This window comes from Notolabrus celidotus, chromosome 13 (genome assembly GCF_009762535.1).
Source record: "Notolabrus celidotus isolate fNotCel1 chromosome 13, fNotCel1.pri, whole genome shotgun sequence".
Taxonomy (NCBI): domain Eukaryota; kingdom Metazoa; phylum Chordata; class Actinopteri; order Labriformes; family Labridae; genus Notolabrus; species Notolabrus celidotus.
In genome coordinates, this window is record NC_048284.1 from 17,921,986 (window position 1) to 17,947,644 (window position 25,659).

A 25,659-nucleotide genomic window follows, 5' to 3' on the forward strand; every position below is an offset into this window, starting at 1 on the left:
TTAATAATGTCCTCAGGTTGGCATTGAGAAAAATCCTGATAGTGAAAACAAACGGAAAAAAAAGAGCGACACAGTATGAAGCTATGAACCCTGTATGAAGCTATACCAAAGAACAGACTCAGAATCAACGACAGAGGTGCAAAATAAACTGTGATACTTTGAAAGAATTGTATGAAATTATGAGAGACATAATTTTTAAGTTCCTATGAGGGACTGCTGGTTTTGGGTAATTTTGGAGCCCCCTGTTGACAAAGCAGCACCTCTGTTTTCTTTGAAGACTTTGTCTTGTGCATATGTTAGTTTTTTAAAAATGTCTCCTGCTTCATATTAACACATTATAATGCAAGAGTCTTCGGAAATCTTTGCCTTGGAAAATTTAAAAGACAACAAAAAACACCATCACCCACCAGCCTCATCAGACATTCAAAATTACTATATAGTGAAAACCATTCTCTAGGTCACACAGAGCTATCCGTGTACATTTCAGTCTCTTTTTAAACCAGCAACAAATGTGTGTATTTCTTTTGTCAGTATTTGTGGTATACTTTTTTTGCAGTTAAATGTATTGCTCATCAACAATCTTCCACATGGGGAAAAAAAATATTGTTAGTCACATACCACGAGCCAGCTGTTTCCAGCTATAACTATGTAAAAAATTCTATATCTTGTACAGTATAGTCTTAGTTACTTTAGCAGGATTCTTTGCTGTATCGTGGAAAGTTTTCAACAAAGGAACATCACCAGTGACTGAATTAAAATTAAGCAAGCTTGGGGCGTCGTTGGCCTAGTGGTCTAAGTGCGCCCCATATACAGAGGCTATAGTCCTTGTCGCAGTCTTATAGTCTTTGTTCTAGCTGAGAACATATCTATATAGGGATTTAGTAGTGATGTTAATCAATGTGGGTCTTGATCCCAGAAGTTGAGCATAAAGTATTAAAATTCCTCAAATTATGTTGAAAATGTGTGTAGAGACTGCCATCTGCAGGTCGAAACCTGACCACTGCAATGGAGTTTTTCTAATGGCTCTGTCATTGTAACCTATATAACCTACCTCACCACATTCCACAAACTCCAGCCCTGTCCAAATTGATACATTGATGTTCCAATGGCAGGGGTTTAGTTACCCTTTAAGTTTGAAATTTCAAATTCTTAAGCACATTTTTTCTCATAGTAAAAAAAAACGTTTACTAAGTTGTGAAATTCGAAATGAATGTAGTCAGATTTGACATCACTTGTTCACATACGTATCTGATTTTATTCACACTTATTTTTTGCTTGTGTTTCATAAGTACCCTGGAAAGAAGTAACACTGTATTTGTCAGATAAACACTAAAGTATAAGATGCTTTTTTGGTACAAGTCTGGTAAAAAACAAACAAAAAACTCAGGAGTACTTTGCAGCATGGTAAACTGATGCTAACCTGCTAGAAAAGAATACCTTAGGATTGAGGTTTGTTATGACAGTGAATATAAGACAACATATAATAATACTGATGCTGGTGTAGAGGATACAGCAGTTTCTACTTATGTGGTTTTGACAGGAAGACATTGATCTGCAGCTACTGTAAGTAAGGTGCCTCTCTTCTGTTTGGTACCTGGACAGTTTAAAGCAGTAAACCGTTTCATATCCGTGACATCACCCACCCAAGTGAGTTTACTGTTGTTTATATCGCACAAACAAAATGTAATAATAAAATATTTGACCATTTCAGCTAGAAAATATATATTTACAATTATAAATAACTAGTAAGAGAATAGAAATGTTTCTATTTGTCTGATAAATGACTTTGCATATAACTGAAATCGACAAGAACCTTCATGAAACAAAACAAACAAATAAAAAGACCCACAATGACACAGACACAAACAGAAATGCAAGAGGAGTCCATCCCTGCAGCTCTTCTGTAAACACGGACAATGTGCAAGTGAGATTCAGTGACCATCAGCAATGTCCAGCCTTCATTTTCACTTTTCAGTCTGCAGCAACAGTCACTGTTGCTTTTTCTCCTGTTTTCACCTCCTCTCCCTCCCTCCCTGAGTCTCTCCCTGCAGAGAGATCCTGTGACCTCTAACACAGCCAGGAGGTGGGCACCCACTGTGGCTCAGTGTCCAGCTTGTCTATCAGCCTGCGCAGCTCGTGGAAAGCTTGGTCCGGCTCGGCATTCACGATGGTTGCATCGAAGTAGTGGCCGAAGTTGTGCTCCATCTCACGGGCCTTTTCGGTGACCTCCTTCAGATCTTCAGGCTGTGCACGGACAAGGAGCAGTGAGAGAGGTGACTCATGCAAAATGAATATGCTGTATTGTATTACATTTCAAATGCTTGCAGGTTTTTAACTTATATTTCATGCTTATTTTTGAACCATTTTGTTGGGAAACAGAAGAAAATAGTGTCTTAAGTGTGCCTGAAGATTGTTTTCTTTTCTTAAATGATTACTTTCAATGAAAGTTGTTGCAAATAACTTAAAGGTATGAAATTTACAAGATATTTGCATGTTGGGGTGACATACAAATTTGCAAGTATACCTTTGGTGTTTTCCCTTCTGTGGCCAGCAGGGTGCGTAGTCGTTCCTGAGAAGGAGGAGCGATGAAGATGACATAGGGCTTGAGATTGGAGGACCTCAGCACTCGCAGTGACTAATGAGAGGATAACACAGGGACATAGAAACATATGAAGCTGAAAGGAAGACAAAAATAAACTCCCCTACTATGCCATCTTGTTTATGGACTCTCCAAGGTTTTCTATATCAGGCAGCCAACCAAAAAACAGTTCAAGATATAAAGAGGTATAATTATGATCTATCCAAACAGGCTTTGTAATTAACACATCTGACAGAAACAAGGATGAGAACTCTTTTCACACAGGGCTAAGTGTTTTGTTTCCCACCCTGGTGTGGAGACAGAGCAAGCAGATGCGTCCCGAGTTGACGATGTGTCGAACTGAGTCGGTGCTGGTGCCGTACAAGTTCTTCTCATACTCCCCAGACTCAATGAACTTCCCCGTCCCCAGGTCGGCTTCGAAGCCAGGCCGGCTCACAAAGTGGTACTCTCGCCCTTTCCGCTCGTGTATCCTCGGGTTTCTGGTCGTGTCTGCGCCGAGAAGAAGTACAGAATCTTACATTTGTAGTAAATATATGTAAATATGTTTATAGCATGTTTCTGTTTTTGTATTTCATGTTTGTAGCATTTTTCTGTTTTTTGTATTTCATGTTTGTAGCATTTTTCTGTTTTTTGTATTTCATTTCTATATAGCATTCACAGTTTTCTTTGTAATGTTTGTAGCATTTTTAGTTTTGTATTTTATGTATATTTTGTATGTTATGTTTGTTTTATGTGGACCCCAGGAAGAGTAGCTGCTGCGTTAGTGGCAGCTAATGGGGATCTGAATAAAGAAAGAATGAATAAAGAGAGAAAGAACAGTTTGTTCATTGCACAAATCCATCCATCCATCTATTTTCTATTACCGTTTCTCCTATTCCTGGTCGCTGTGTAGTTCAAACCTGATGTTTAAATACACAGTGACTCCTTTATAAGTGCAGCTTTACATTCAATAATACACTGTGACAAGAAAGGTGATGGTATAAATATGTTATGTTCCTCATGGACTTTTTTCACTTGATGTTTCCGCTTCCCTTCAAACTTACGTGGAACAGCAACAGCAAACTTTTCAGGCTCAATGGACAGAAGTCTCCGACGCAGCTCATCATGGCCGCTGTTTGTGGGACCAATCAGAGCAATGGGCCGTTTACGATTGGCCGGTTGGTGGTAGAGCGACATCTCCTCGTAGGTCAGGATGTCATCATACTCTAAAGAGACAGTTGAGAGTTAACGTACATTCTGCCGACACTTAATCCTCTCGAGGCATCTGTTCCGTAACCAACTTTGACCTTTGACCTCACACTGAAGGTGGGAAATAAAGCAACACTTCGTTTATTACGACTGTGTTGGTGCATACGTTTTGTGTTGCACTCTCACCTTTTAAACCTTAACCTTAAAGCAGTTTTTTTGCGTGTCTGAGTATTTGTGTATGACTGCGTGTAGACTAACAGCAGCAAAGGTCTCTTCAAGCCATTTAGGCACCTGCTGGGCACCTGTTGCTGTTTCCTCTGATCCCGTCAGTTAGCACAGGACTAATCTGACCAGTGATACATCAAGTCTGCTCAAGCTGCCGCGAGAGCAACAGGACGTGTTAACTTCAGTTAACATGTGTGGCTGATACTGACAATGTGTAATGGAATCAATCAAATCAATGAAAAGAGACAACTGCTTTTTTGTGGGTTCAGTGTGTTTTAAACAGTAGCAGATGAAGAGTCACTGAATTCTCAGATTTGTAATTATCTCCAATTATGAAAGTAGATTTTTTACCAGTATTTCTGCTCAGAGTAGCTGTGCTCTTCTTCCTCTGCTTCTTGCTTTTCTTTCCATACCAGTGCTTCCCTGGAGAAATGACAAGTCATACAATATTTATTCTTAATAGGAAGGATTTTCTTTAACTTTGTTAAAAGACAAGTTTTATTGTAAAGAGAGTCGGTGTGAATGCAAAGTATGCAAGTTTGTAAATTAAATCTGTATTTTCTCACATTGGTGTTTAAATATTAAAACTCACCTTGGTGCTCTCGACTCCTGTCTGTGATGGTTTTCTTCAAGGACTCTCTCTGCTGCTGAAAGCTTTTTCCTTCAAAAGGAGCAAAGCAAAGCAAAACATATCAGCTTAACAACACAGTAAATGCAGACACACATATCCAAAGTCATTTCCATATTGGAAGCCCCTTTTATTTTGAAATGGAGATTTTCAAGCACATAGGATGGTAAAACCTGTATAGATTTACGAACAACCTTATTTATACACTCACAGTCGCATTAACCTGACGCTACACTTACGACAAACATTCCCAACAGTTATTCTCAGGCCTAAAATAGTTTGCTATTCTCCTCCTGGACTCCCTGCACGTGAAGAGAAACAAGGCAACAATACATCCCGCTTTCCATTTTCAGGGCTTACCCTCTTCCAGCCATAACAGGGCTGTGATCACAAACAAGGTGTTTGTTTTAATCTCCTTGATGTGCCAGATGGGTGGTGTTTCCTGCCAGGATTGTAATGCTGAGTTTGTTGTTAGTCGCAGATAACTTTAAAGTATTTTACTGTGACTGTATCCACTTGGGGATTTTTCAAATGCAGACCGGTATAGATGATTGATTATTGATTTGGAAACCAACATTATGAGTTGCTGATTTTTATTTGTGAATGTATTTTATACTTGCTAGCATAATTCAAGAAGACTTAAACAATTAGGACTCTGGACTTTACTTTGTCTTTGGCTGTTTCAAGGACATGCCTCATTACTGTATAGATTTAATTAACTTAAGACAGCTTTAAGACAGCTTTAATACAGTCTACAAAAGCACTGAGGCCCACATGTTCTGATCAAATTGCAACACAAAGACAAGAATTTTTTATTTTAAAACTATTCTGATTTGTTTTAACTACTTGCAAATACACACTCTTACTGCTACAGTCACAAGTACTTGAAAGTGATGCACCAGCTTAGGAAATCAGAGACGACACCGATGGCTTCTGATGTCAGAAATAACAATTTGGCTGACGACGATTCCCCTACATATGATTTTCTTTAATTTAATATTGTAGTTTGTTCTAATTTTTTATTGCATTAATTAAAAATAATTTTCATTATAAAATGATTGAACACTGTTAAATTCATTCCAGCTCACTTTAAATGCAAATTTAAAATTTACTTTTAATATATTTCTAATTATCCTTTTCTTTTCTATGTTTTATTATATTTGTCATTTTAATTGTGCTCTTTTATGCTTGTCTTAATGTTTCAGATGCTTTTAATGTTTGAATGTAAGGCACATTGAGTTGCCCTCGTGTATGAAATGCGATATACAAATAAAGTTACCTGGCCTTGCCTTCATTATAGTGACTTTGAGAGAGCTTAAATTATACAAAACAACAAAAACATGTTTTTTGTTTGTTTCCAAACACTACTATAAAACATGGGGCGAACTACCTGGCCATCATTAAACTGATGCAGCGTAACAGTTTATATCACCTACTGCAATCGGGGAACGCTAGATTATTTGCTGATAGGCTGATATGACAGGTCCAACACCGTCTGATACTAATGCTCAGCTGATAAATCACTGCATCCCTATTTATTGACCTTGTCCTCGATACAGTAAAACTGTCCTCTGACATATTTCTAGTCTTTAATGATTTCTCTTGATCCCTCATGTTTTGTACTGAATAGACTGAAAATTAGGGATGCATGATATTATCGGCACATTATCGGTATTGGCCGATATTGGCTTTAAAATGAACTCTCGGATATTCAGCCAACACGCCGATGTAATTAACTGATAAAATAATGGGCTGCTGCACACATGTTGGGCTCATTTTTTAAGTTAAATTTGAATTTAAGCAGCAGTCTGTCAGGTACATGTAGCTGACTTATTTAGGCACATTTACTGTCAAAGAGTAAAACATTTTATCTAATTTGGGTTTAATTGCTGTACAGTTGCACTTTTCACATGTTCCCTGTGAACAGAGGTCAGGTTTACTTACTATGTCAAATGTGAAATTGGTCAAATTTGCCCTGGTTGTGGGTGTTGTTGTGATTGTCTCAGGGAGAGCATCATCCAAGTTTTAAGTAGGAAGTATCTTTTTGTATGAATTTAGTTTGAAAGCAATTGTCATAATTAATATGCAGTTTTAAGTATTAAGTATTTTTCTTTTTTTGCACAAGAAATTAATTACACAACAAATGTGATCAGAGTATCACCATAACACTGTACACTAATTCCAATACAGAAGAGAATTGATGATCTCTGCAATTAGGTGTGTGGGAGAAAATATCGGTATCGGTAATCGGCTAAATGAGTTGTAAAATAACGGAATATCGGCAGAAAATCCAATATCATGTATCCCTACTGAAAATATTTGGACAAGACAGCAAAATCAAAAAATGTATCCAGTTTATCCAGTGTGCTGTAGCTTAATTCTCCAACCCTATTGTATATATGATATGTCATATGTACATGAATAAAAACATTGGGACACTACAAAACATGTTAACAACAATTATAATTTACTACTGTATGTTATTCTTCAACATTTTTAATAGAAAGTTGTCCTTACATCTGTCATCCATCCTTTTTGAGATATGGACAACATTGATAATAAGCCTATGTCTGGTTCCTACCTGGTATAAGTCCAGCTAGAAGCTGGTTTTCCTCGTCTCCATCTCTGTAAGCCTGCCACCAGTTAGGGTCGTCCTGGCTGATGACGTGGAGGATGTCTCCCTTATGGAAGGAGAGGCCGAGCTCTCGACACGGCACGAAGGGGTCATCAGAGGGGTCGTAGTCAAAGTAAGCACGCACATGGATCTGCGTACAGGGTGCACAAAGTCAAGGTTAGCGATGCATGCATGCAGACAGGCCTTGGCACACACAGGCACACACACACCCTCCGACTCACACAATTAGAGACTTACCACAGTCTGTCTGTGAGGGGCAGGTTTAATCTGAGAGCTCGGGATGAGGAGGAAGGTCAGAGTGCCGTGCATTTGTTGCTGAAGAAAGAGTGGCATGACTTAAACATCACAGATAACATTTCAGGATATTTCAGGTACAATATGTTATAGTGTTTACAGGTTAACAGCCAGTCTCTTTGCTGTAACAGCGTCCTCACCAGTAAGTCGTGGACATCATTGATGTGTTTCCCTCTGATTGAAATCCCGTTGATCTCCAGGATCTCGTCTCCCTCGCTGAGTAGGCCGCTACTCTCTGCCGCTCCTCCTTTCACCACTCGACTCACCACCACACTGTCCATATCGTTACGTACCGTCGCACCCTGACGACCACACACACACACACACACACACACACACACACACACACACACAGACACACACACACACACACACACACACACACACACACACACACACACACACACACACACACACACACACACACACACACACGCAGAGTTTACACTACAACTGACTGTTAAAGTAAACATCTTAAACTTGTGAAAATCTCTGAAATGACAGTGAACAGAGCAAAAGGACAGGCAACAGTTTGAACACAAGGAAATCTGTCACACACGGTGAACATCACTGTGTCAGCACCAGTGTTTTCAGATGGAGCTCTCACTGACAGGCATTTTTCTGCACTGTTGGTTTGTGGGTACACTGACAGTGACAAATCAACGTGATAAATGTGATCGGTGGAGCATGTGAGGGCTGAGTGTGGAGGCTTTTGTGCTGGACATAAACACAAACTGCAATCAATAAACAAGGACATGGATGCCTGAGGTCCACGTTTGTCTCAACGGCTTAGCTTCAACGTATTATCTTTGATGATCCTTGTAACTCCTCTCAGAGCGTTTTCTCTCAAGATTACAAGATGATGAGGCATTAAAAGGTCAAATATAAAACATAAAGCTGTTGATATGGCTGTGTATAGAAAATGCAACCTATGCACACACAACAATAACATAATGTTTTAGTAGAGACTCAAAGTCTATTAGAGTCTCACCAGTGGAGTGTCACGAGACTTTTCCAGCCGTACAAGTTTCACCGTCTCGCCAAGGTACTGGGTCACATTGTCTTCTCCCATTTCCTGCACCGCCACAATGTCATGAGCCTGCATCAGTGCCTGCCACAATAGACAAACACAGACACAAATAGAGACACAAACATACAGAAATAGACATAAAGGACACGAACAGGGACAGAAACATAAAGCGGGAGGCAGAGTGAGCTAGAGAACGGCTGCATGAAAAGCTTCTGTGTAAAAATTCTGCTCGTAAAAAAACAATTTCGATGTTTAAAACTCAGCATACATTTATTAAGGAGTCTATGGATACAAAACTAATTCCAAACATGCACCTGCTACGAGAAGCCTTCCTTCCCTCTCATCTTTTTTAACAAGACCAGTCAGCCGACCCATCACTGAGCCAGGAATAAAACCCAGACTGCTCCTTCACATCATTTAATGTGACAAGCGCTCCATACCACACAATTAATAACCGTCGGTCTAAATTAGTTCCTCTGTCCTGCAGCAGAGGGGACCTGCGAGAGTGGAGGCCGGCTAAGCTTCAGCATACACACAATCCATCTTAATCTCCCCCAGCGTTTTAGAGTCAGGATCCACCGCCATCAATCATCAGACACCTTTGGCTCCCCCCTGCTAGTGAGCAAACTGTGTCCACGAAAACGGCGAAAGCGACCTCATGCATCTACCTGTCTCCATTTGACTGCGGTTTGAAGTTGTTTATCTGCGTGGATTACATTGTGACTCGTGTGATCCCCTGCTCCCTGCAGAGAAACCAACATAATCTGTTTCTCTTTCTGTGCCACAAGGCTGGCACGCGTCTCATCATGCCGCCCCCGCTGACTGTATAGGATCCAGGACAGTGGAGGGGTTAACAAAGCAATGGGTAGAATATCAGACCTCCTGGTGCTCTCGTCAAGACCCCCAAACATAAAACCCCAGAGGAGGCATCTCTGAGGTCTTCTCAGTACATTTTGTATTTTTTTATGGTATAGATCAAGTGCATAAGGTGGGGTGTCATCTAGCAGTTCCTTGAATCACTTATTAACCTTAATATCATTTGCACTCTTATCTATTTTCATTTTCATTGTCCATTTTTAAACTGTCACTGCACTACTTGCACTGTGTACATAGGCTGTTTTTATATAACTGTATTTTATTATATTTTATATTAAAATTTTAGATATTTAAAAGCTGGAAGAGAGAAACAGCATCTTGTTTTTCCTGTATGTCTTGTATATACAGTGAAAATTGACAATAAAAACCTTTGAATCTTTGAATCTGAATCTCTTAACCCTCCTGTTGTGTTGCGGGTCAAATTTACCCTTTTTAAAGTCTATTTTAGGCAATATATGCCTTCCAAATCAGCTAAATGCAGCTTAAATATCTGGGCAGCATGTGACAGAAGAGGTGTCGTGTTAATTTATCAACATCACTTCATAAAAAAAATAAATAAAATAAAAATAAAATAAAATAAACAAAAATCTATGTCATGTAAAATTATTGTATTTATATTTAGGGCTTTCCAATGTACATTAAAAAAAGTTTTAACTTGAATTTGAATGAAAAACGAGTGAGTTATTCTCTTTGAACTATGATCTGTGAGAGTTAAAGAACACCAATGGACTAAATCTTGATTTAAATGGTTAGTAATGGAGTTAAAAATTAGATTAAACAAGGATGTTTATTGGGATTTTTTGGGGTTCTGACACTTTTGGATAATTGAATATGCCCCGGGTCAAATTGACCCAGGAACATTATTGCTGTTCCAGAGAAACGAACATAACAGGAGGGTTAATCAGTAGACTTTTTTTTAGAGTAAAAGATCAACCATTTGGTCAATAAAATTCCACAACAGTCAAAAATGTCACCCAAATTTTCTCAAAGGCTAAGGTGCGGTGTGCAAATATCCTTCTATCATTCAAAAACCCAAATGACATTCAGTTTGATTTGAAATTAAAATAATAAAAGCAAGGAATCTTTTTATGTTAGAAGGATAAAAAAGTATTTCCGGTCATTTTTTTGCATGGAAAAAATACTTACACATCACTTCCTGTTGATCTACTGTACTTATCAATTAATAATTATAAGTTGCATTATTTTTTTTATGTATCTGCTACTACATTACACTGCAGAAGAAGCGCTACCAGCAGCAACATCTTTAATATTTCTTTGCTGCAGTGAACACAGCAATCATACTTTTTCATTAGCAGGAGAGCTGACCCTTATTACAACCTCATTTATATAATGGCCTTTCTTGAGACCCCAACACATTAATCTTTGGAGCACAAAACAGACCAATTGACCTTGGGGGAAAAAAACAGACTTTTTCACACCATTTCATAACATCCAGTACCGACAGGTTGGATAAATGTGTCATAAAAGATAGAGACAGAATCTCCCCTGCCTAAATGTCCTTGAGCTAAATAATAAAAGTCTGCCTGCTCGGGTCACACAAACACAACATGTTATGACTCCCCTCTTAAAGTACTTGTGTTTTGATGATTGGTATACGTTCTATTCAGATCCATCATTTAGTCTGATTTAACCCTGTATGATGGAACAATGATGATGACTGCGTCCTTCAGCTGCCCTTCAGCTTAAACACAATTAACCCCCTTTTTTCCCACTCATATTAAGACTCTATGGACATATTTAACCCTGACTTTCACCTCCCATGGGCAGGTGCATAAGAATAATTACCCTGTTGCAATAAGTACAGTACAACATGATTAAACTTCCAGTATTCCAATTATTAACTAAATATTAGTTACTCTATCAGACTCTGTCAGCTTGTTGGTGTTTTATAAAGATATTGTCAGCTAAAAGTAAATAACGTGATGTCATATCTGACATCTGACCTGAAGATGAGGATTGGTGAGCAGAGCCTGGAGCTCCAGGCCCTCCTTCTGTTGGCTGGACTGCAGAATCCTCTGGACCTGAAAAGAGTCACGGACACACACAAATGGAGGGTCGTGAGATGTCTTCCGGATTTTTTATCTAAAAATAGTACATTTGACCCATTATGGTAAAAAATGTTGACGAAATAGTAGCTTAACTTGAAATAAAACCTTGAAAACAGAAAACGTAATGTGACTTTCTTTTTGTCAGGTGACTCCTAAGTTTAGGGTTGGTGAACAATTAATTATCAAAAGCATCAGTAGCAGTAGAAACACAGCCACATGCTCATATAGGTAGGCACATTTTCTGCAGACCAGCTAAATGAAACCACATTAAATCACTTTGAGGGACAGTGGGGGTTTTGAGTCTTTGGCACCGGTATTTTGGGGGTTGTGGGCTGAAAAGTTTGGGAACCCTTGGACTAAACCAGTATATGCCTCGCTAGTTATCACAAGAATTTATTAATATTTTGGTCGTTATAGGCCCGACATGCGGGTATTATGTTGAATTAGATTGCATTTTGTAGTGCAGAGCAGTTTGGCATTACTTGATACAATTGCATGTCTGTCGTCTCCGTTTGAAGTAGCATACAACCACTCCACTTAATATGTAACCAGCACAGGCATGAGGACATCAACCTGCAGGGACGTTGACGTCCACATACCAAACTAATTTCCACTGTTTGCCCACAGATTCTGTAATCCTATGTTTAACAGTGTAGTCTTTGGAAGGTCCCTAAATAAGGTGATCTAATATACAGATTTTGAAATTATAATAATATCTGGGATACACATCTTTTAATCTCACCTCATTAGCTTGTACATCTCAGGTTATTGGAGCCAAATTCATGTTAAGAATCAAGTATTTTTTCCTCCAAGCATTTGCACAACATAATAAAACTACACCTTGATTCAGATTTGAGCCTGACGCTGTCAGTATCATTCGTTGTAAATGCTGATCACATTGACAAATAGCTTTAAGAGTCTGACATTTACACCCACTTCACGCTGTGACAGGTGTGTGTGGTGTGAGTAAGGATCCAGGGATTTAACTTCTCCTTTAGCTCTCACTTTTTGCATTTGAACAAACAAATGCAACTCCTTGACTGTCATGCAGAAGATATAGTTTGTGATCCAGTTTTTCATCTACCTCGTATCTAACATTTAACTGCTCTGAGATTCATTATACAAGCATAATGAATACAGTAGATGTTTGCAGTGTTGGCCAATTATTTATCAGAATCTGAACCTTGTATTTGATGCTACCCAGGCAAAGCATTCTTTGAATTTTGATAACTCAATGACCCAGTCCTTAGTGCAAACATCACTTCAGTCTGACATAATACACAACAATGATAAGCTGAACGACTTCAGTCTCTCCCAGTGTTGCAATAATGATAATAAAACAGATGAGGGAAGGAGGACTGAGGTCATATGAATATAGGCAGACAAAATAGCTGGCTGACAAGAAGATACTCACAGCAGGGTTTCAAATTTTATTCACTCTGCTGTGAAGCAACTTATTAATGTCTGCTGTTACACTTCTGGAAAACACTTAAAACTGTGTGATGACATGTGCCTGCTCTTGTAGCATACTAAGTCTAAAAGCACAAACTTTGAAGTTGTGCACTTTACATATCTTTTCCTCAGCTTTAAGATGTCCCCTCTGTTCAGTGTTTATCTCCTCCCCTCTGTCCTCCTCTGTGTAACACGGTTCTATTTTAATCACTGGGTTCTTGTGTTGTCATACAGTGGGAGGATGTTATTGTCTGTGGCTTGGACTGTGTATACTGAATCATGACAGCAGGCATTTTGGTGTTCTGCTCCTCTGTCTTCCTCCCTCTTCCTCTCCATCTCCTGTTTGGAGCTTAGTTTATCCATTACACTAATCGAAGCTCTCGCTAACAAGGTGACGCACTTTCCCCTCCCCCCCCTCTTCCAGCAGCACTACACCTCAGCCCACACTCCTGTAAGCTGCTGGAGTTTCTTTTTCTGGCTGCCCAGATCCCTGCCTCCTTCCTGTAGGGTGTGCTGCACCAAGGGGGCTGCGGGGAGATTAGTGTACCCAACAGCCAATCTGAGTGCCACACAGCACAGCCACTTAGTTTAGTCACACTGCAGCTCAAACTCTTACACGTTGTTAAGCGCTTCGGGGAACTGTGCCTTGTGGGTGAGCGCGCACACTGGTTTACTGTACGCGGGGAGACGGCATGTTTTGTGTGAAGTGTAAAGGAAAAATAGATAATTTCCTCCAGCTTCTCCATCCCCGAGAAACTGTAGCAGTGCTGCTTTTTGTCCTCTGCGTGAACTCAACACAGCTTGTAGCAGCCAGTTGCATCAAAAACAACTTTTTTTTTTGGACTCTTCAACATCTAGCCATCAGCTACAAATCACACTGCACCAGTCTGACTGCGCTGTATAACACTTGTTCATGTGCTGCCTATCAAAAGTTGACACTAATCCTAAAATGAAATGCCCATTGTGGGTGTAGTCTGTCATTGCTGTGTTGAGCGTCCATCTAATTCATAGCAAAGCATTTCTCACTTCCTGTGTTTTCACAGGGACAGGGGCTGTGTGTGACAGGCTGCATTAAAACACTGACAGTGTAGACACCCAGCTCTGCGGGGACACAACTCAATTACTGTCGCTTTGCTTCAGTAGAGACAAACTAGCTTGTTTCATGTCAACGAGGAAGTCAGGTGTGGCACTTCCCTTCCCACTCACACCTGAGCACTGAGATTGTTCCTTGCTTTCTCTAACAGGGCTCAGGAGTCAGCACTGTCAGCTGGAATCAAATCAAACCAAAGGAATACTAAACCACATGTTTATACTTTGGTTTCCCTCCCTTTCCATCTCATACATAAAGCCTCTCCCTGTCATCTTATCTTCTCGTCAACTTTATCCGCCTTCTCTTTTTTCTACTTTCTGCCTGCTTTTCCACCTTATTCAATTTTCATGCATGGCCTGGATCCAACAAATCCCTCACTTTTGTTTTCACTCACCTTGTTAACCACAGGACAATTTACATTTCATAATTAATCAGACCGGCTTGGCTGTCTTTTCGGCAGCTTTGTCGAATTAATCATCACCTCAAGCAAAGATTTTTCTTTGCTTCATTGGGCTTGTTCAGATGTTTTACTTGCTGCCTCCGAACACGAGCGTAACTGGGTCCAAACCACAGATTGGCAAAGAAAATGTAATTGCCTTTGAGCCTGTATGCACCAAATACTAACTCTACGGAGATAACTGCTAGCTTCGTGGGGTACAAATGGTTTTGGGCATGGTTATGGACAGCTACACTGCAAATATTCGTCACTTGCCAAGATTTTAATTCTTAGATTGAGACATGTTAGATGAATTACCTTGTTTTTAGAGTTCTTTAATTGTTTTTAATAATTGTATGTATGGTTGAATCTTAAATTAATTTTGAACATGTCTTTTTTGTCTCAATTAGTCTGGGAATCTTAAATTGTGTTAATGACTGTTAAAATAAGCTACATTGGTGGTTTCACCTAAAATCTCATCAAAATAAAACTTGTTTCAAGATTGAGTAACAACTTCAAGTTGCTTAATTTAAGAATAACACATATGGCATCTATTCAAAACACAATTCAGCTTGTATCTTATTCATTTCTCATAGTTCTGCTGTGCAAAATGGTAATATATTTGGTTGGTTTTGGCTCTAAAGACTGTTTTAAATGTCTTGAAGTATCATCAACCCTGAGCCACTATTAATAGTGATATTGATGTTATTTGTTGTTAATCCTGACATTTATTAAATGTTGCCAGTGAGTCATTTTTTACTTAAATTAGTGTTGTTTTTCTTGTCCCCAGGCCTTAATTTGCTCAAATTAAGTATACAAAATAAATCTGAATCACATTGTTCTTCATACTGTGTATGTCTTTTAAAATGGCCTGGTGCAATTTTATCCGTGCAATAACTTACCTATCTATTTATCATATAGAAGTGTACATAGTGTACAAACATCTGTAATAGCTGTCATATTTTATTTTATTTTATTTTACCTTTATCATTGCTATTATTATTTTTATTATATTTTTTAACTATGTTAGTCCATTGTTCTTTTCCCCTGTCCCGTGTTGTAAGCTGCTCTAACAAAAGAATTTCCCTCAATGGGGAACCAATGAAGTATATCTGATCTTATCTTATAAATAAATTAAAAAATTTTTTTTTTTTGCTTATATTCAGTATATTTACCTTGTAACTGTGCTGTAGGAAGTTTGTTTTCAAGTAGTTTGAGCTAAAAAAAACGCATATTCTACTTATTTCAACCCTTTTTAGTACTTTTCAGAGCCTGCTTATTTCTTGATTTAACAATCTGATATTAAGATTTATTTTCAAGTAAAATTAACTCGCTGCATGGACAGATAATTTTACTAGTTTTAAGAAATTTTCACCTTGAATTAAGTTTTTTTTCCCCCTATATTTAAGCTACCCTTTTTTGCAGTGTATAATTCTAAGGAAGTATTCACTATTTGTTTACAAGCAAAACCAAAGCTCTAAAACCACCTAGGAATCCAAAACTGATCCAGGAAACTAAGTTAGCAGGTAAAGATGAAATCCTAATAGTCAAAGTACTCTCACAAAACTGTTCATATTATATGTGTACCTCCTGGCAGAGATCCTCTGCCTGTGCCGTGAGTGGTGAGTTGGGGCTGACTCTGCTCATCTGCTGGGATACAGCGCAGTACAGGGAGTAGGCACTCCTGAAGTCCTCCTTGGCAACAAACCGCATTAACAGGTCCACGTCCTGCTGGCTCTGCGTATCAGACAGTATGTGCGAGGCCCACTTCAGAGCCTGCAGTAGCTCCACCAGGTCTGAGGGAGAGAGCAAGAGAATCAGGGTAACCGGGAGGGAGACACGCAGGGGGCAAATGAAGGACATAAGGATATTTGAGTCTGCTTGTTGTTTTTCATCTGGTTTAATCTTAAGAAAACATACATACCACTTGTACGAGCTTGTTTTACCTGCATTTCACCCACTTAAAGCAGACTGTCATTTGAAGCTAATCTTTTATTATGCAGGACCTGCTATTACAGTTATAGTTGTATACATACCTAGGGTTACAAATTTCCAGGAATTTTCAAAGTTGGAAACTTTCCATGGGAATAAACAGGAATAAACCAGGAATTTACTAAATTGTAGGTTGCCTCTTAATAAGGAACTTAAATATAGTTGGGTAAAAATATATTTTAGCATAAACCTGACAAAAAAAACAGATTTCATGCAAGTACAGTTGAATATCTATGCTATTCCTCAATCACATGCACAAAGCACACTGCTTAATGCAGGGCTACTGAGACCACGCCCCCTACATGCACTGTGCATTCCTCCATCACATGCACAGATGATTTCTAGAATCCTGCAGAGGCTAGGCTTGAGAAGCTTGAGGGAAGATGCTTTTTTATTTGCATGTTTTGGACTTTTTTGGAGGGAGAGGGGCTCTTTTTATTTTAACATTTTGAATGGGACTTTGTTGGGATTGCATTTTTGTTCATTTTTGAATGTGTTGGGTCAGGGGGATCTGTAATATTTAACTCAACATTCATATTTTTGTTCTTCAATGAAATAATTGATTGTTCAATAAAATATTTAACACTTGATAAAGATCTACTTACAAATAAATCTGTTTTGATTTGATTATTTTGGATAGATGTCTGCTTATAACAAAACAAATATTGATGCTTGGATATGATACCTTTCCATTAAATTACCCTCAATTCCCAGTTCATTCCCATAACTCCCATGGAAAGTTTCCAATATATAGCCTATAGGCTCTGTATATGGGGCATGCTTAGACCGCTAGGCCACTGGCACCCCAACAGTTCAAAATACTTACAAGAAAAACCTATGAACATGTGGGTGCAGTTGTCTGTTCTTTTCTATGATAAACATCCATATTCAGGAGGTTAAAGAGGAGCTTTTAATGACTTTTGCAGACGCAAACGAGTGAAATCTGGGGGGGGGACAACGCTTAGCTCTACCCTGCTGCTTTCTGATCTGGTGCTAACTATCTATAATCTAACTATAGTTTTATCCACCAGGCAGTCCGAATGATGAACTCCCTCCCTGTTTTGCTCCCTCTTCCTATAGTGCCCCCTTCACAGACTTAACCCAGTCATTGACCCCCCCCCCCCAAATCAACGTTGAGGTCTGTCATCCTCAGGACTGAAACGTGCACACTCACTTTGATTTTAAATTGCAATATAGCAAAGTTTTTGCACTGTTTTAAACTGTATTTTATTCTTTTATTGGCTTACTCTCTTTAATTTTAGCTAATCTTTTTCAAGCTATTTCCTATGTTTATCTGTTGTTGTTGTTGTTGTTGTTGTTGTTGCTAGGGTCTGAGAGAGAAACGTAATATCAAATCCTCTGTATGTCTGGTGCATACTTCAGTTTTTGACTATAAAGAAGACTTTGAACTTTGAACTTTGAACTATGCTGCTCAGACACTTACACAGAAATACAGTAGAACTAAAAAAATACCTTTGCGTGCCTGTTTGCCCTGACATGTGTGTCAAAGTGAATTGAGATGTGAACAAAAGCTGCGTTTTCTCTGCAGAGAAAGGGTTGAATACTGCTCCAGAGTTGTGCACCTGTGAGCCTTCATGTTTATTCAAGTTAGAATTTGCAATGTAAACTAAACAGCATTTGCACAGAGACACATGCTAACTTACTCTCCTTCATACCAAAGCTGAGCAGTGTCAGGCCTACAGTACTAAAGAGTTGAAAGCATGAACACCAAATCTGAATCCTGCTCTCACCAGAAAAAAAGTGTCATAATTTTTCTCAGAGGCCAAAATCTGTTTAAAGGTTAAGATTGAAGAAACCTCATGAGAACTGTCTCTTACAAATTTGACCTGTCAGCACTATAATTAATTTCTGTGAAATATTTGATGGCTAATGCTGTTTTGAGTGCTCTTTTCTCACTAGTCTAGTTTTAGGTACAAGATACTGAGTAAGCAGTGAAAGTGGGGGGACAGCCTTTAACCCTACACCCTCCCCCATCAACGCCTTACTAGTCTGCAGCCTCAATAGTTATTGTTTTAGTCCCCCTTTGTTTCACTGAATTTGTGTAAAACCCCACAACTCCCTTTTCTTCTACAGGGTCAAAACTCCTCCCCTCCTTTGTATACCCCTTCCCTCCTTTCTTAGACCTCTGTGACCCCTCTAACACCCTCTTACTCTTCCCGCCCTCCTTTTCAAAACTCACCGGCTACAGGATCCTGGGAACATATCTCTTTGGTCTTTTCCTTTTCCTCGAAGGTGGGATTATCAATCCCCGCCTTGGGGTTTTGCGACAGCTTCTTGAGCCTGAGCGAAGCGTTGGGGTCAATGTCGTGCTTCCCCCTGCTGTCCTCCTCTCTCCTCTTCCTCAGCTCCTCCTGGTACTGCTGGATCCTCTCCATTTTGGAGCCACAGTGTGAAGCTTTGACCGGGTTTCCGTCCTCCCCTGGACAATCCACAGCCCTCTCTCTGTGGTTCTTGGCCTGACCGGAGCCCTCTTGCACAAAACCGTTCATATGAGACGTGATCATCCCTGCAGCAGTAGATCGAACCTGCACAGTGTTTACTGAGATCTGCCAAAGTGTTACGATGCACTGATGCTGACACTGCTAGAGTCAGAAGCCATGGTGCACCAACCGAAGATGTAGTTGTGAAGCTTGTTCTGTCATTGGTCTTCCTGAAATATAAAGAGAGATGGGATTTGTTATTTCAAAGCTATAACTTTCAACACTTCTTTTCTTTCTACTATAAAATAAACAATCTCCAAGCTGCTACCCTCTAGTGGATAAATGAAGCCTATTCTTTCCCTGATTAGCTCTATCAATATCAGAACTCATTCAGCTTCATTGACCTCATATTTTGACACACGCCATCATTCTTCCATCATCACTAAGCTAATTCACAAACTTGAAAACCAGCCATGAGACCTTGTTTGACTGTTTTACAGCCAGCCCAGAGCTGATCACTGTTAACATATGATCCTTTGTCCTCTCATTTATCACCCCGCTAATCTAACTCCTAACATGGAAAGCTCTCTAACCTCGGTCATCTGAAATCCCTTCAGTTCAGCCTTGCTTGACACACCTGTCCCCAGTCGCCCCAGTCTCTAGAACAGCTACACTAAACATCCATCTGTCACCTTTGTGCAGACACCCAAATAAAATTATTGCATTTGAACACAATCCCTGACACACAACTAATACTACTGTGTCTGCCACTTTTGTAACATAATTGGATTATAATCTATTTTAAGAGTGCTACCTGCATTAATCCGGATTGGCAAACTTGGTAGTATGACAAGGGGATGTTCATGTTGAGATTTGTTTCAGTCAGTTAAGCTTTGAAACGTATGAAGTCTCACATGGAACATCATTGTGCCAAACTGTCACTAGGTGAGGAGAGGAGAGCTGTTTGAGCAGGCAGAGAGGAACATATAGTGTTTGCCTTGGAAGATACTAGCTTGTCTTCACCTTTCATATAATGGCATTAGCCTCTGTTTAATACCATGCAGTGGATTAGGTAGGGCACTTAATTTGGCTTTAAGAGTGTAGGGAGTGTAATGGGGTTATTCAGACACAGATATCAGTATCAGAAATGCCTCCACTTACTGCCTAAAAAAGCATTTATCAACGGCTATGCCACTCAATACATCGTTCCTACAAATTTCTGTTTTTACGCCCCTAAACTGTGGACCTCTAGACATTAAAACGGAAAGCTCTCTGGGTGTTTTTAATAGTAAACTTAAGACTTACCTTTTTGATCTAGCTTTTAATTTGAAGTAATTTATTTTTAGATCTGGACTGCATTATTATTATTATTATTATTATTATTATTATTATTATTATTATTATTATTATTTTAATGTTTTTTAAATTATTATTTGTATTATTCTTATAATCGTTATTATTTTAATCATTGCTCTAACTTATATTTATCTTATTTCATTATTTATTTATGTATTTATTTCTTGTATTCATCTGATCTTTTTAACGTTACGTTATTTTTAACTTTTCTTACCACTATTACTTATTTGATTAATTTAACTGTATTCATTTTATTTTATTTCTAAGTATTTTATTCATAATCCTGCCTTTTATAATTTAACCATTGCTGTTGTTTTCTGTCTCAGTTATTCTGTGAAGCACTTAAGGCTGCATGTTTGTATGTATGAAAGGTGCTATATAAATAAAGTTGAGTTGAGATTTGAGTTGAAACATTTTGTTGTCCTCCTTAAATTCGACTTGTTTTCCTTTCAAACGCACGCAGGAAAACCAGCTCCTGTTTCAGAGTGGAAAAGATTTCAGCATTTTCTAATCATTTGTGGCCAGCAAAATGTCAGTATTCAGCATTTTCCTACCACATATATTTAGACTGTATTTTAGTTTAAATAATATATGTATGTATATATATATTTATATATATATATATATATATATATATTCTTTTATTTATTTTTTTTCAAGTAGTTTCAAGTAAAATATGAGACTCTCTCCGAAAGTATTCCAAAGACACTGGATATCAGGGGGGCTGTGAGCTTGCCTTTAGGTTGGAATTCATTCAGTGTTCTTAAACTGAGACCATGTCTGCAATAGTAGCATTGAAGGGTAAACAAATAAAGAAGACATACTCAGGTCTTTGTAGTGGATTTAGCAAAAAGAAAAAGGTGTCTGATCAATTTGAACTACACCTCCTGGAAGCAGAAGTTTGAAAATGTAGTAACTTATTAAATGATTATCTATTACCATCAAGTAACAAAAGGGTTAACATTGTTTTGTCGCTGAAAGCCACCTTGGAGGCTCATGTCATACAGTCAGTAATACGCAGAAGTCACATTGTGCCTCCTTGACAGCCCTCCCCCTCTTCTACCTACTTCCCACAGCTAATTACGTCTGGCAGGTCTATCCCTTCCCGGCTCTCGGTCCAAGCTCCCAAAACCCCTCCCCTGCTGGAGTATTTAGCTCCGTTTAGAAAGACGGTGTATGGCCGACAAACAGCAGAGACTGCCAGCGGGCCATCTGTTCCTCTGGGCTTAATTAAGCCTGGGATCTCATGCCTACTCTACAGCTAAGTGGCCACAACAGCACTGGGAGGGATGCTGGGAAGAGACAGAGGGAACTGGGTAGAGTAGTGGGAGTGAATGGAAGCATGCACACACACACACAGACACACGCATCCAGACATAAACAAACAAAGAAAGACAAGAGTTTCATAGTTGAGCAAGATGTGATGATCCCATGTGACGTAGTGATGGATAGTAGTAGCAAATAATTTTAACTACATTCTAAAAGTACACCAACATAATACTTTGTCCCCCCAACAACTCAAATGAACAACATACTGCATACAACTTGAAATGTATAGATCACCCTGAATTAATGAGTAAAACTAGTGATGAAGTATCCTCCAATGGTGTGGTTATGACTTACATACAAAGCAAGCCTTCAGCAGAAGTAGTCTTCATATCCTGCAGGATCGAACAACTCTGGTGGTATTAAGTCACCAAGGACATGAGATGTGGTTGAGAAATTCTCAGAAATGCAACAGTGGAGGGTTTTAAGATAAGATAAGATATTACTTTATTGATTCCAGGGGGGAAATTCAGCTGTTGCAGTAACCCAGACATAAGTACAATCAAGAAAAGTTCCAATTAGTAAAATAAAATAAGTTAAAATAAAAATAGATAGAATGCAATTTAGATAAATACAAATGTTACAATGGATTAAATAGAAGTAATTACTAATTAAGTAATAAGAAATAGTAATTTTAACATACTTCTTCAAGTAAAGGCTAATCTGTCACACTAATTGGAATATCTGATAACCATCCCCATATAAAGACTACTGAAAAAAATACCACAACAGTTTTGTGATAATTTCTCACATGCTGTAATCTCAACCAAGTGACTTCCTTTTCCTCTTGAGAATTATAATAAAGTTGGAACACATCTGAAAATCGTCCAGTATAAATAAGAATGTGTTCCAGTAAGTTTTTCACACACAAAAACCGATTTTGAGCGATAATCAACTCTACATTTTGAGGATAAACAGAGAAAATAAACGCATATATGTGAGTTGTGTGGTCAAGCTGATATCCAGACACATTTAAATCAGTGCAAATCAGTCTTACCTAATGCGTAAAAAACTGTCTATTTTCACTCAACTTCACAAAGGAGCCACAGTGTAGCACATTCAAGTCCAACATATTACAGAAACAGGTTTAAAAACACAGCAGTGTATCTAAATGTTGATAAACTTCACTTGTATTGAAGTAACAATAGCAGTAGCTTAGTAGCTGGGCAGCCACACAGTAACAAACTCCATGTACTCACCTCTTTAAAGAGAGCAGGCTGAAAGGGTTTGGGTTAGAAGAGGATACTCCTTTATAATCCCACACACTGGAAATGTGTGTTTAACTCGAAATGGGAGCTGTAAGATCTGTCTTCTGTCTTCGTGGGACTCAGCCGCCGCAGAGTTTTAGTCCAGGCTCACTCGGGACTCTTGAGGCCATGACTGAGAGTCTGGCTGAGCCTGGTGTTTTGAGTCGTCTCCCTGGCAACAGTGCGGCTCTACAGCGCCCCCTGTCTGACAGACCAGGGAAGACCCCTATTCCGGATTTACATTCTGGTTCCAGTCTCCACAAAGCCCTGCATTTAAAGCTCACCTGAAGAATATAACTCTATACATTCTTCAAAAATAATCAAACAGATATAGCTTTTAAGAACACATGGCTAAAGTGTATTAGTCATTTGTACAGTGCATCTGTTTACTTGTGTTATTTATCATCAAACAGAGGATATTATAGTTATGGGTAAGGTAAGGTAAGGTAAGGTAAGGTAAGGTAAGGTAGGATAAGATAAGATAAGATAAAGATAATCCTTTATTTGTCCCACAACTGGGAAATTTAAGTGTTACAGCAGCAAAGTAGACAGTGCAAAACAGTATAAAGCAAACAATAGTATATAAAGCAATTATTAAAATAGTTATTAGCAATTGAAAGTAAAGAAGAAAAAAATAAGCATATCTTATATACACAACTAAATAAGTAAATTTACAAATATTTACAAAACCAGTGACGTGGTGAAAAATGTGCACAGACTTGTAGCATAGGTATAAAACAATGTACAGAACAGAACTGAGAAGATGAGTGGAAAAAACGTATTGCACATGTAAGAAGAGAAGGATGATCAATTATTGCACGTTAAAAATATATTGGGGAAATATTGCACATGAGTCCGTTTTGGTGAGGTTATTGTTATTGATTGTAGAGTCTGACCACTGCAGGAAGAAAAGACCTGTGGTATGTCTGTGGTATGCAGGTGAAGAAGTCTGTCACTGAACAAGCTTCCCAGTGTAGTTATGGTCTCCTGCAGGGGGTGGGACGTGTTGCCCATCAGAGAAGATAGCTTTCCTATCATCCTCCTGTCAGCAACCACCTCCACAGGGTGCAGTGGGCAGCCCAGGACTGGCCTTCTTCACAAGTCTGTTAAGCTTCTTCCTGTCAGCAGCAGAGATGCTGCTTCCCCAGCAGACCACTCCAAAGAAGATGGCTGATGCCACCACAGAGTCAAAGAAGGACTTCAGAAGAGCGCCCTCCATACCAAAAGACCTGAGTCTCCTGAGCAGAAAGAGTCTACTTTGTCCCTTGTATATTCATATTTAAGCATTGCTTTGAAGCTGGAAAAGACAGAGCTTTTTAAAAAAAGACATGTTATATTAGGGATGAAAAAGTGTGTTTAAACATCCTGCATTCACATAAGTTAAGGTACAAAAGCAATAACACAACATAGGAATGCACCCAAAGAGTCAAGAGCTCTCTATACAGTTATACATTTTTTTCAGTGAGACTGAAACTCTGACACTGTTCAAATGGAATAGGCTATTTACCCAGTCAGTGAACCCAAATACATTACACTGACTCTAAAGTATTTTTGTAACATAGTCGATCTTTAGGATGAATTGTCTTTGGGCAGCATGCTTTTCTAGAAAGAGGCATGTTGTATCCTTCCCTGATGTCTTCCTGCATGTGGTGATCATTGAGTCTTTACTATGTAGCCTCAAACAATAAGAGTTTTCACCTACGTTATGTCTTGACCAGGTCATATCAACAAAGGGTTAATGTAAGGAAGACAATAAACTGCTGTGTATTTCATGACATCTTAGCAAAATACCTTTACCCTTTCACAGCAGGTTATTCATTGGCTAAAGCTAATGCGTGTATTCAATAACAATTAAAACAGAAGGCTCAGCATTCATCCATCCATTAGCTATACTGCTTACTCAATCTGGGCTGCAGAAGGCTGGATCATATCCACAAAATATTTCCCTATGCGCTTCTGGGTATTTGTAAAAAGTGAAATATAGTGCTAGCTTGGATCGAGAGATTTACATCCTGCTTTCCCCAACTTCAGTTTGTTTGTTGGTTTGTTGAGTGTCAAAGTATGAAAATATAAAATAAGAAAATACACATTTTAAGTGATTACTATTACAACGTTTTAATGCAACTGATGGAGCTAATGCTAAGTGCCTTGCAATATACTTGAAAAGCAACAACAGTCCTTACATAAACAAAATGCCCCTCACATAGGCTTCAAGGTCAAAACATGTAATGTACTTAGTTATTTTAAATTACAAGCTAACAGTGAGGTTGGAATATTGTTTTGTTTAAATGTTATCACACAGAAATGCTGATTTCTACAATGCAGCCTTTCAGTGTGTGATCATGAACAAAATAATTTATCCTAGAAAAATATATAAAAAAGAAAAAAGCTATGAAGGTAACCTCATTTTCCTCAGTATCTCCTCTCACAGAGCCAATTAGAAGATCTAAATTATCAATAATAATACCAGCATCTAACTTTACACTAATGGCCTTAAGAAGTAAAAGTACCTCTCTGAAAATAAGATGGATAAATGCTGGAGAAATCTGTTCTCTAATCAATAAACATGCACTTATTGCACTTGAGGACATGAAGAATTTGCCGTTACTCTCTACAATCATCTTCTCACTGATCCCCTTACATTCTACACATTTTACACACATTCACAGAGATGAATCTAACTAAGTTCTTGTCACAGCTCTATTAATCATCACCAGCTAATGGGATCTTCTGTCATTTCACCTCGCAGAGCAGAACAGAAACTGTCTAATCTCA

The 25,659-nt window shown here is 38.7% G+C and overlaps 1 protein-coding gene across 2 annotated transcripts; it reads right to left on the reverse strand.

Annotated features, from left to right (window-relative positions):
* Window positions 1–1,221: 1,221 nt before the first annotated feature.
* On the reverse strand, window positions 1,222–23,059 carry mpp5b (membrane protein, palmitoylated 5b (MAGUK p55 subfamily member 5)). Of its 2 annotated transcripts, none has more exons than XM_034700221.1 (14): window positions 22,837–23,059; window positions 18,715–19,185; window positions 16,110–16,318; window positions 11,440–11,517; window positions 8,561–8,668; window positions 7,710–7,871; window positions 7,513–7,590; window positions 7,222–7,405; window positions 4,605–4,673; window positions 4,364–4,435; window positions 3,643–3,804; window positions 2,886–3,088; window positions 2,525–2,635; window positions 1,222–2,244 (listed from the first exon to the last, which is right to left on the reverse strand). In XM_034700221.1, exons 2-14 carry the CDS (start codon window positions 19,037–19,039, stop codon window positions 2,068–2,070), a joined length of 1,938 nt encoding a protein of 645 aa, XP_034556112.1. In that variant the 5' UTR covers window positions 19,040–19,185; window positions 22,837–23,059; the 3' UTR covers window positions 1,222–2,067. The 2 variants fall into 2 exon arrangements, with proteins under 2 accessions (XP_034556112.1, XP_034556111.1); XM_034700220.1 differs by having other exon boundaries at window positions 8,561–8,680.
* Window positions 23,060–25,659: the final 2,600 nt, after the last annotated feature.